Genomic DNA, 12662 nt, shown 5'->3' with positions numbered 1-12662 from the left:
TTGAAAGATATTGTAGTGACCATTCAATCGTAGATATTATGGCATTGAGTTCCTCCCAGGAGCACGATCAGCAGAACACTCCGATTTTGCCAAGGCAAAGTTATGCTGAGGTTTACAAACAAAGCTATTAACACAAATCCAACTGTAAAACCATTCACAAATCAGTGTAATCAAGTACAATAATCAATCATCATTGATTTGCAATTGAAGCAGAGCATTCTTTCAAAGAGGCATGGGTTTGCCAAGAAATTAGCCATTCTTCAACAAATTGATTGATTAAATGTTCTTTATCTTACTTTTTAATGAGCTACAATTGACTGCTGGTCACTGCTGTCTTCAATTCACTAACTACAGCAAAGCAAAACACACTGCTTGATTTCACTACCAGTAATTGGTCTTATTTACACAGGTCAGATCAACTGCTTGAATTTTAAAGCAATTGCAACAGAGTAAGAGAGATAATGGGAACTGCAGATGCTGGAGATTCCAAGATAATAAAATGTGAGGCTGGATGAACACAGCAGGCCAAGCAGCATCTCAGGAGCACAAAAGCTTTTGTGCTCCTGAGATGCTGCTTGGCCTGCTGTGTTCATCCAGCCTCACATTTTATTATCTTGCAACAGAGTAAACTAACCTTGTCATCCTTGAGTTGATGCATTTTACTGAACCTGAGAAACTGAATACAATGTGATGGACCTCCTCACTAAATTCCACCATACTGCCTGCCCATAATAACCCCTACCCCTTTGTTTACCAAGAATTTATCCCCCTCTGCCTTAGAAATATTCAAAGGCTCTGTTTTCACCACCATTTAGCAAAGAGTGTTCCAACAACTCTTGACTGTGAGAGAGAGAATTTTTCTTCATCTGTCTTAAATGTGTGACCTTTTATTTTTGATCATCTAGTTTTAGATTCTTCCTTGAAAGGAAAAATTCTTTGCACATCCATTGCATCAAGCCCACTCAGGATCCGTGATGCTTCAATCCAGTCAGCTCTTATTTTTCTAAATTTCAGCATTTACAAGATTTGAAAACTAATTAAAAAGAGGATGGTGCAGAGAAGTGTAGGGAGTGAATTCCAGAGACTAGGGCCCCTACAATTGAAGGCAGAGCCACCAGTGGCTGAACAATTATGACTGGGAATGCAGCAAGAGGAGAGGATTAAAGAAGGACATATGTCTTTGAGGGTTGTGGCTTTGAACGAGATTATAGACGGAAAAGGCAACAAGAAAACAGAGATGAAAATTTTAAGAGGAAAGGTGTTAACCATGAAATATTTGATGTGATATGTGTGTCTGACCAAATGTGTTGTGAGATTTGATGTAGCTATCTTAAAATATTGACCATTCTTTGATCTAAGTAGCTTTGACCTAACTAGATTGTCACAAAATTTAAAATACTGTCATTAAATGCTTAGTTGACAGACTATGGAATTGATTTTAGAAGAAATGGGTAATTTTTTTTGTTGCAAAAGTTTATGAATTTGATACAAACTTTATTCCTCTCCAGAACAACCCAAGACCTGTGAATTACCAGTTCCAACAGAATCTAGATTATTACAGGGCACGTGGTGCAGAAATCGTAAATAAGACACGGTAAGATTTAGAGGCAGATACATTGTTACTCTTGGTATGCCTACCAACTTTTTTAAAAAATGTACTTTGAATATCATGATCAAATGTGTAAGCCCTTTCTTTTAAAAAGGAGGATTCGGACTTATGTTCTTGAGGCCTGTTTGACCATTGAATGAGATTGTAACTGATCTTTTATATTGATTTTTGCCATGAATATATTTAACTGAGCACCCACAGCTCTTGCACAGAGCATCAGTCCTAAACACTCTAGACAAGGAAGTACTATCTCAGCATCTATATTGTCAAGCTCTTTTAAACTTTATGCATTTCAATTAGATTTTCCCATTCTTCTAAACTCCAGAGATCATAGCTGCATTCTACTCCATCACTTCTTGTCCTACAGCCTTCTCCCCACAGGAATTCATCTAATAAATATTCATTGCACTCATCCTAAAGTAATGCTTCTTTACATGAGCAAACCAAAATTTTTTACAAAATTTTCAGGTGTGGTCTCACTAAAGCCGTACGCAATTGCAGCAAGAATTTTTAGTTATACAGAAACTTCTTGGAGAGAAGACTACAGTTTGATTTCCCAATTGCTTATGGAACCAGTAGTTAATTTATTGTATTTGTTTACAGTGTTACAATCCGTGCAGGGAACATAAAACAAATCAACTAAATTTAATGAATGAAGAAATTGCAAATAAAATTCCACTTTTCTTTTTGTTGGATTTGTTCTTAAACTTTCTCACTGAGTTGAATTGGCCCTTGGGTGCCATTCTGTAGTACCATAGCTTCTGTTCAAAGTCCTCAGATATGGTTAACACTGATTAAACCCTACAAATCCTCGCTCATTTGGGTCAGGCCATGCTTCGACACTGTAGCTTTCCAGAGTTCCTTTTCAGCAAAGCAATCAACAATATATGGTTTACAATCCGGGCCTCTGATGAAAATAGCTGAAGTATTCACACTGCTTTTAATATTTTGTCCTTTTTGGTTCATTCATAAACCGCTTCCCTCAGAGTTTCTGAGAGTATATTTTTTCTTCCTACTACTTGACATAAAACTGAACCTTTCGGAGTGAACCTTACTGACTTCCCTTGACATGAATTCTGTGTTCCTCCTTGTGTGCTTTCTTTTCTCTGTGCCTTCAGCTAAATGCTGATTGCTGTCTTCTCCAGCTTTTCCTTCTGTCTGGTCCCACAGCTTCTGTAACTTTTTGTTAATACTATTTTCAAAGTACATTGCTCTCCAGGATAAAAAGTTCTGAAGAATAATACCCATGAGGATTGGCTCAACCTGTTTGTATTTCTTCATAAGATAACGCCTTAATTCTAGGATTCAGCCTAGTGAATCTTTTCTGAACTCTTTGTCAATGCAAGCATGATGTATATTTTCAGGATTTTCAGACTATACATAGTACCCTGTGTGTGGTTTTCTCAATGCCATTTTCAGTTGTAACAAAACTTCCATACTTTTATATTGCAATCAAGGCCTATGTTCTCCTTAATTATTTACTTTGCATGCCAACATTGTATGATTCATCTACTAAATCACTCTACAGTCAGTCCATACTTAAGTATAATTTTTCTTCTCTGTTCTTCCTGTCAAAGTAGGAAAATTCGCATTTTTCAATGTTTTTTGCCTGCTTAATTTACCAGTCTGCATTCTTTTGTATACTTTTTGTGTCATCCTCAAATTTGTATTCCAATCCATCATTGTAACATAAGAAAAGTTGGCAATAATATACTGGATCCCTTCATCCAAGTTATAACAAAATGAAGTAATTTCCTGCATTAACTTGTGTGACACTTTACTAATTATAGTTTGTCAACCTGAAAATGTCCCATTTATTTGAACGCTCTTCCCTGTTACTTAACTCAGTCCTCTATCCATGCTAATATATTCACTTTAATTTGTGAGATAATTTTTTTGCTGACATGTTATTGAATAACTTTGTGAAATCCAAATATTCTACATCTACCAGTTTCCCTTTATTTTTCCCACTTGTATCCTGAAAGAACTAATAAATCTGTGAAGCATTGTTTCCCTTTCATAAAATCATGTTGATTCGGCTTGATTGTATACTGCTTTTCTAAATGTCCTGCTACTAACTTCTTAAAGAATTCTAGCATTTTCCCAATGATAGATGTTGGGCTAACTGGCTTATAGTTTTCTAGGTATTGTTTCCAACATTATTGACTAGAGGTGATATATTTGCATTTTGCCAATCCACCGATGCCTTCCCAGAATACAGATTATTCTGGAAGAGTACAACCAGTGTGTCCCCTATCTCCGCAGCCACTTCCTTTAAGACCCTAGGATGTAAGTCATTGGGTCCAGGGCATTCATCAGCCTTTATTGCTACAAATTCCACAAGTACTGTTTCCTTTCGTAATTGCTTTTAATTTAAGTTCATACAAGTCTCTTCCCTCTTATTTTTCTACTACTGTTCTTGAGATATTTTCTGTGTCTTTTACCATGAAGACTAAAACAAAATACTTGTTTAAAACTGCTGCAATTTCCTTGATTGCCATTATTAATTCCTAGCCTCAATCTCTAAAGAACTGTCCTGTTCCTTTTTAATTAAGCTGTAGAAGTTTATGCCTCTATTTTATACTATTAATTTATCAGACTTTATTTTCCGCTCCTCAATTGTTTTTGATACCCTTTGCTGGTTTCTTTAAAGAAAAAGTCCAATCTTCAGGCTTGCCATTTAATCATCATAGAATTGTACACTTTTTTTTTCAATTTATTACCATCCTTAACTATCTTATGTAACCACAAATGGTGCCACCTTCTCATAGACTTTCTTTCTCAAAGGAATGTAACCAAACGTCTCCTTAAATATCTACTACTGTTTCTCCACCTTTTGTCCTATCCCACTTCAGCTGACTCTGTAATTGTTTTTGTTTAAGTTTAAGGTGTTAGTTTCAGACCAAAATTTCTCAAAATATGACTAATTACTGTTACCATGATCACTCCTACCTAGATAATCCTTTCCTATGTACCCATCTAATTAATCCTGTATCATGAACTTCAATCAATCTAAAATAGCCTTCTTGCTGCTTAGTTCCAGAATGTTTTTCTTTTAAAACCTGACCTGACCATATAGACTCTTGACTTCCAAATTTATCAGATTTGATCAAAGTTCTGCGACCTTGAAACCTGTTAACTCAAATAAATATTAGAAAAAATAATTTTCGAAGAAAAGGGTTTACCATTTGTGTTTTCCCTTTTCATTTATTTCCCCTTATCTTTGTGCATTATTTTCAATAAACTTAACACTATTTTCCACCTAATCGATATTTACTACCTGTTTCCAATACAATATACCTATTCTTATCCTCTTATTCCTTTGTAAGGAAATACATGGGCTCTGCTTCATCAAAAATTCAGGGTAATTTTTTTTCATTTTAACCAGCCTCCACACAAGGACACTGTTGTCACTATTCTGATTTATTCTTTGTGTACTTATTTTAAATTGTACCATGTTTCACGGATGTGCTTTTGTTTAAAGTGTTATTTTGTATTTCCAAGCTGTGAATGTTTTTTAATTTATACCTTACGTTTATATACTCGTAATGTTAAAACTGATTTTCAGTGCCGCCCAGGTGTACACGTACATTTTATATCTATATTTTTACTAAATGTGGCAATTTATACATTAAATTCTCAATTTTTCAAATCATTTTGCAGCACTGGAACAAAGGCTGCTCCCCTGAACATCAATAAAGTGTCCAGTAGCCTAATGAGCCTTGGACGGAAACTAATTAATCCAGCTATTTTAGTTGGTGGCACTAGTGGTTTTCCAGTTGGAATGAACTACAGCAGCAATCCTGCAACCCACCCATCCTCCCACAAAGCCATGGTAGAACATACCCAACAACAACAGCAACAGCAACAACGAATGATGAAGTCTGAAAGCATGCCTGTGCAGCTCAGCAAAGGTAAAAGTTTACAAAATACAAATGATGTGTTGTTTTGTATTACTTTGGGTAGAAATGCAAAACTGCACATTTATTTGAAGCTTTAGTGCATCCACTAGTTTGATTTGTGAAAGATAGATTAAATTAATGATGGCAATCCTAAAATTAAATAAATTAAACAATGCAGATATGGAATGCCATTATATTAGCTCATGGCCTGAGTCTAATTACTTATTCCCCTGAAATTGTTGGCCTATTGTCATGTTTTAACTTTACAATTTTACAATATAGGGCAGAAAATTCTCAACCCTGGTGAGGCATGAGGGGAGGGACTTTTTTTTAATGCATTTATTGTGTCTTTCTGGCACCTTCTACTTTTGAGGGATCTTGCCTGAAGTGGGCTGATAGCAACAGGCAGCTATTTATGAGAAATTAAGTTCCCACTTAGCAGCAGAATGACAACGCTGGTATGACCTTACTCTTGGCAGGAATACTAGCGTCTAATTTTCTGATGTTTTGCTGTTAACAAGAAATAAGGCATTTTTTTCGGTTATAAATAGCTTGTAAAATTGGTGCAATCTGTGACACAGCTCATTCAGAATCCTGTGTAAATTTTTGAACAAGAAATAACTTTTTGGAGTTAAGAATAATTGAATTATTTCATAATATTCCATATGAATAGTGGTGATCATGTAATCATTAATTTGAGTTATGTTTAATTGCATTGAATATTGTCAATGTTGTAGTTGCTGCAATGTTTGTCTATTAATGATTAGAGGATTATTATTTTTCTCATACTTGTTTATAATTCCGTGTAGCTCTTGTAGTCAAATTGGTTTGATGAAAATTGGATCCATTGGACTGAGTAGGAATAAAACTAGGGCAGGTGGTCCTCAACCGAATTTCTTGAAATTAAATATATTTAAAAGCTCACGGCAGATTAACTATTAGTTAAAGTTTTCATTATATTGATAATCATAAATGTAATAAGTATATCTATTGGTTTTGACCTTTTCCTCCTTTTGAAAAACTCAGTCAAAGGCATTTAATGTAAGATGTATTCTGCAGTAATAAAGGATACTCCCCTGTCCTGTTTGCATAAGAACTACAGTGATCTTGACAGTACAGGCAAGAAGTTCCCTCTCAACTCTTCAGGGTTCGAAAATCACAGTGGAAGGAAAAGTATAAATTCAATGTGATAGTCGGAACTGCCGATGCTGGAGTTTGAGATAACAAGGTGTAGAGCTGGATGAATACAGCAGGCCAGCCAGCATCAGAGGAGCAGGAAAGCTGACATTTCAGGTCTGAATTTCTGAAGAAAGGTCCAGACCAGAAACGTCAAGCTTTCCTGCTCCTCTGATGCTGCCTGGCCTACTGTGTTCATCCAGCTCTACACCTTGTTATCTACATATTCCAAGTGTTGCCCGTTCATTGAAACTTTGGAAACTTTGAATTTAATGTTCCTTATTTCCTGATTTAAAAACGAAAAACCCTTTAAGAAGATATGAATGGCAATTATTGAGCACTACTGGTTGTATATTTGCCAGTGTTTTCAACTGAGCCATTAGCTAGGCTTTTTTAGAGGACAGTTAAACATTAATAAATTTACAACTGCAAGCTTCTTTCACTCAAAAACATCAGTAAGTATATGGGTTTTCACAGTCATCCAATAACTTCTTAGAAATTTGCGGAGTTAAAATTCCAAGTTTTTGATACTGGAATTTGAATTCCCAATCACAAGATTTACATTCAACATCAGAGTGACATAACCACCACACTATCTAAAATGAGCAGTGTGCGGTATGGTGGCTCGGTGATTAGCACTGCAGCGTCACAGCCCCAGGGACCCAGGTCCAATTCGAGCCTCAGGCAACTGTCCACGTGGAGTTTGCACGTTCTCTCCATGTCTGTGTGGGTTTCCTCCGGGTGCTCCAGTTTCCTCCCACAGTCCAAAGATGTGCAGGTTAGGTGGATTGACCGTGCTAAATTACCTGTTGTGTCTAGGGATGTTTAGATTAGGTTGGTTAGACATGGGAAAATGCAGAGTTATAGGGAAAGGGTAGGGGAATGGGACTGAACGGGATGCTGTTCAGAGGGACAGTGTGGGCTTGTTGGGCTGAATGGCCTGTTTCCAGATTGTAACGATTCTATGTTTCTATGAACTCGAAACATTTACTTATATTTGAACAAGATGCAAGTTAAACCAGAAAATTTGGGAAATACCCAGCAGATAAAGCAGTATTTGTGGAGAAGATAAGTTAGGTCAATAGTTCAACAACCTTTTATCGAACAAAAGTTACGTCTGAAGGGGTTGCAAATGACTGGAAAGAAAGGTCTGCTCATTATAGAAAATTATGGTCTGAAATAGTTGAGCCGTGTTGAATTATTTGTGAAGCATTTAATCGAAAGATGAAGTTCAATTTCCTAGGATTTCATTGAATCATTAGAAAAGTGTAAAATACTGAGCACAGAGGGGTTAAACTGGGACAAAGAATTAAACTGACAGGCAACTGGCAGCTCTGGATAACACTTGGGTTGGGTCTCCCACTGTATAAAAGGTCATTGTGAACAGAAAATACGATCATCAAATTGAAAGTAGCTCAGGCAAGTTGATGTTTCATCTTGGTGGTAAGTGAGGAGGTATAAGGGCAGTTGTCCTGTCTCCAGCCATTTTCATGGAAAAATTCCATAGAAAGTGGAGTAAATGCAATGAACCTTTATTCCTTTTGTTTAATATAATGGCTGCTGGTAAGTTTGAGAAAATACATTTATGTATTTGTGTCAATTTCATTGGAGTTCTGTGCTCCATGGTTTGTGATGTAATTGTTTAGACAAACCTTTTGGCATAAATTTGTTATATTTTGTTCACTACGCATTGGCCAACAATTTTGTTGCTTCCCTTGAGAGCAGTGATATCGATGATTTTAAAAAAGTGTCCTAATTCCCTAAAACTAAAGTCACATTGAGGAATTGTATCTAAGAGAATCAAAATCTTCTTTTTCAAAAACCATATTATGCCTAGATGTGGGCTGTTCAAAGAGTTTTACGTATAATCGCAAATGACGTTTTCTTGTAGATTTAGTCAGGTATAGCAACAACATCTACCAGACTCAGCCTGGATTGATTTATCTTTGCATTTTTCAAAGAAAGTCTCTGATGCAGGTTTCCGTGGTAATTTGGGAAGCAAGCATGTTGGTAGTATATCCAGTACTGTTACATTTTTTACAAGTGACACTCCGTTACTATAGCGTGCATGCTTAATATTTTCTATGAAATCATATTATATCACTCTGGCCATTTCATGGAGGGTTGTGCCACTCTGAAATGAGAGCTAGAACAAAGAAAGTTACAGCACAGGAACAGGCCTTTCGGCCCTCCAAGCCTGCGCTGATCAAGATCCTCTGTCTAACCTGTCATCTATTTTCTAACGGTCTGTGTCCATTTGCTCCCTGCCCATCCATGTACCTGTCCAAATATATCTTAAAAGATGCTAACGTGTCTGTGTCTACCACCCCCGCTGGCAACGCGTTCCAGGCACCCACCACCCTCTGTGTAAAGAACTTTCCATGCATATCTCCCTTAAACTTGCCTCCTCTCACTTTGAACTCATGACCCCTAGTAATTGAGTCCCCCACTCTGGGAAAAAGCTTTTTGCTATCCACCCTGTCTATACCCCTCATGATTTTGTAGACCTCAATCAGGTCCCCCCTCAATCTCCATCTTTCTAATGAAAATAATCCTAATCTACTCAACCTCTCTTCATAGCTAGCACCCTCCATACCAGGCAACATCCTGGTGAACCTCCTCTGCACCCTCTCCAAAGCATCCACATCCTTTTGGTAATGTGGCGACCAGAACTGTACACAGTACTCCAAATGTGGCCGAACCAAAGTCCTATACAACTGCAACGTGACCTGCCAACTGTTGTACTCAATACCCCGTCCGATGAAGGAAAGCATGCCATATGCCTTCTTGACCACCTTATTGACCTGCGTTGTCACCTTCAGGGAACAATGGACCTGAACATCCAGATCTCTCTGTTCATCAATTTTCCCTAGGACTTTTCCATTTACTGTATAGTTCGCCCTTGAATTTGATCTTCCAAAATGCATCACCTCACATTTGCCTGGATTGAACTCCATCTGCCATTTATCTGCCCAACTCTCCAATCTACCTATATTCTGCTGTAATCTCTGACAGTCCCCTTCACTATCAGTTACTCCACCAATCTTAGTGTCGTCAGCAAACTTACTAATTAGACCACCTACACCTTCGTCCAAATCATTTACATATATCACAAAGAACAGTGGTCCCAGCACAGATCCCTGTGGAACACCACTAGTCACAGGTCTCAAACTTGAGAAACTCCCTCCTACTACTACTGTCTGTCTCCTGTTGCCTAGCCAGTTTTTCTATCCATCTAGCTAGCACACCCTGGACCCCATATGACTTCACTTTCTCCATCAGCCTGCCATGGGGAACCTTATCAAACGCCTTACTGAAGTCCATGCATATGACATCTACAGCCTTTCCTTCATCAATCAACTTTGTCATGTCCTCAAAGAATTCTATTAAGTTGATAAGACATGACCTTCCCTGCACAAAACCATGTTGTCTATCACTGATAAGCCCATTTTCTTCCAAATGGGAATAGATCCTATCCCTCAGTATCTTCTCCAGTAGCTTCCCTACCACTGACGTCAGGCTCACCGGTCGATAATTACCTGGATTATCCTTGCTGCCCTTCTTAAACAAGGGGACAACATTAGCAAGTCACCAGTCCTTCGGGACCTCACCCGTGTATAAGGACGCTGCAAAGATATCTGTTAAGGCCCCGGCTATTTCTTCTCTCGCTTCCCTCAGTAACCTGGGATAGATCCCACCCGGATCTGGGGACTTGTCCACCTGAATGTCTTTTAGGATACCCAACACTTCCTCCTTCCTTATGTCAACTTGACCTAGAGTAAGCAAACATCTATCCCTAACCTCAACATCTGTCATGTCCCTCTCCTTGGTGAATACCGATGCAAAGTACTCGTTCAGAATGTCACCCATTTTCTCTGACTCAGCGCATAACTTTCCTTCTTTGTCCTCAAGTGGGCCAATCCTTTCTCTAGTTACCCTCTTGCTCTTTATATATGAATAAAAGGCTTTGGGATTTTCCTTAACCATGTTTGCCAGCAATACCTCATGTCCTCTCTTAGCCCTCTTAATGCCTCGTTTCAGATTCGCTCTACACTCCCGATATTCTTGCAAAGCTTCATCTGTCTTCAGTTGCCTAGAACTCATGTATGCTTCATTGCACAAATGCAATGTATAAATAGAATTTTTACATCTGGCTTCAAATAACAATTTCTATATCTTACGTTGGGTAACCACACAGCATTAATGACAATATTATTATTCCTTCCCTAAGGGTATTGTGGGTCTACCCGTAGCACATGATCTGCAGTGGTTCAAGAAGGCAGATCACGACTACCTTCTTGAGGGCAACTAGCACAGGCAATAAATGCTAGCCAACCAGTGACCGACATGTTACATGAATGAATTAAAAAAAACTCATATTCTAGGCTGGATCTTAATATTAGCACATTAAAAGTTAATGTTGGCACTTCTGAAGGTTCCGCAAGTTAAAACCCAATCCTGTAACTGTTATAATCAACAGTTACCTGAGTTGCAAAAGCAAAATATGGTTTTTCTCATAGGTAGTTGATATGTTGCTTAGCTTTATTTATATATTGTAGGTTATTAGTGTTCTGCACTGTTACAAAAACAGCTTCAGTTTTTTTTTCCCCTTTGAATTTATTGTACTAGAATCAAAGTATATTTTTTAAAAAGGACAAAACTTAAAATAGCATAAAACAATTAGTCCTGCCTATGCAAATAACTTTTTTTATTTACTAGGACAGATAGTTACAGGAGATGATGCTAAGGCTTGTACCCATATCAAGACAATTTCTGAGCTCCCAGGTAACATTCACCATAGTAATTGCTTTTTTAGTCAGCTGTCGTAGTGGCATTTGTTTGTGCTCATTGAAGCATTGTTTTGATTTGTTTCCATGTTGCCGTGACGTCATATTCATTTCCAGTTACTGTGATCCATTATCAGGTTCTAGCCACTGTGGGGCAATGTTGTTCAAATAATTAATCAATTTCATGAAACTGTCTGCCTTGCTGTCCTTGTTTGCATGCTTGACTGACAAATTGAATCTGAAGCCTGCGAGTTTTCCCTTTTGTTGTTATAAGTCTGTGTAAAAGAGTATCTTTCTTCAAAGAGTGTAAATGCAACACTGTGTGTGTATATGAGTGCTGGAAAGTAAGAGCATTATTCCAATTTTGCCACACAGGTGAAAAAGTAATAGGTATTTGAAAGTCTTAACATCACTTTTATTCTTATGTACAAGTATGCTCAAAAGTTACTACTAATTCAAGTTTCACTTGTACCTGCAAGTCAGCGTTGAAAAAGAGATACTTGTAATGTATGCATTTTCAAACATTTCATAATTCCAAAAGGACACATTAAAATATCTCCAGGTGTACCATTTACAAGGAGGAAACCTTGTGCTGGTTACTATTAGCACAAATTAAGCACCTGAATCTCTCAGATTAGTGGTGAACAGCTGGAAAGTCAGATGAAATTTAACCTCAATTAGCCCTGATTTTACAATCATCTGTGGTTGTGCTTTCTGATCCACTAAGGCAGGATGTCCTGCCTTTAGAAGCTACCAGCCAATTACAGGTCCCGCAGCTGTTCAGTCCCAGCAGTACCACTGGAAGCTGTCACCACTAATATGGTCATAGGGCCATAAAATGTAGAAGCAAAGTAGGCTACTCAACCCATCAAATTGCCTCCAGCATTCATTGGGATAACGGCTGAAGTGATAATCCTCAACTGTTCTTTCCTGCCTTTTCCCTTTAACCTTGATTCCCTTAAATATCTGTCTGTCTCAGCCTTGAATGGACTTAATGACATTACTTCAGAGGACTGTTGAGGCTAAGAATTCCACAGATTCATTACCCTTGGAGAAGAAATTCCTGCTCATCTCTGTTCTGACTGGACACTCCCTTGCTGTGAGATTGTATCTTCTGGTGTTATAGTCAGCACGGTTTTGAGAAGGGAGGGTCGTGCCTCACAAACTTTATTGAGTTCTTTGAGAAGG

General features: G+C 37.9%; 1 protein-coding gene across 10 annotated transcripts in view; it reads left to right on the top strand.

The window, feature by feature from the left end:
* The window catches only part of tbc1d5 (TBC1 domain family, member 5), a 504442-nt gene that overhangs the window by 406306 nt on the left and 85474 nt on the right, over positions 1 to 12662 (top strand). For all 10 annotated transcript variants that reach the window (XM_048520185.2, XM_059638264.1, XM_059638253.1 and 7 more), the window contains 3 exons: positions 1509 to 1594; positions 5273 to 5523; positions 11407 to 11472. In XM_048520185.2, coding sequence (XP_048376142.1) covers positions 1509 to 1594; positions 5273 to 5523; positions 11407 to 11472 — 403 coding nt within the window. The remainder of the gene's footprint in view (positions 1 to 1508; positions 1595 to 5272; positions 5524 to 11406; positions 11473 to 12662) is intronic.

The sequence above is a fragment of the Stegostoma tigrinum genome, chromosome 2 (genome assembly GCF_030684315.1).
Source record: "Stegostoma tigrinum isolate sSteTig4 chromosome 2, sSteTig4.hap1, whole genome shotgun sequence".
Taxonomy (NCBI): domain Eukaryota; kingdom Metazoa; phylum Chordata; class Chondrichthyes; order Orectolobiformes; family Stegostomatidae; genus Stegostoma; species Stegostoma tigrinum.
Note: the sequence above shows the minus strand (reverse complement) of the source record. Positions and strands in the feature narration are given on the sequence as shown.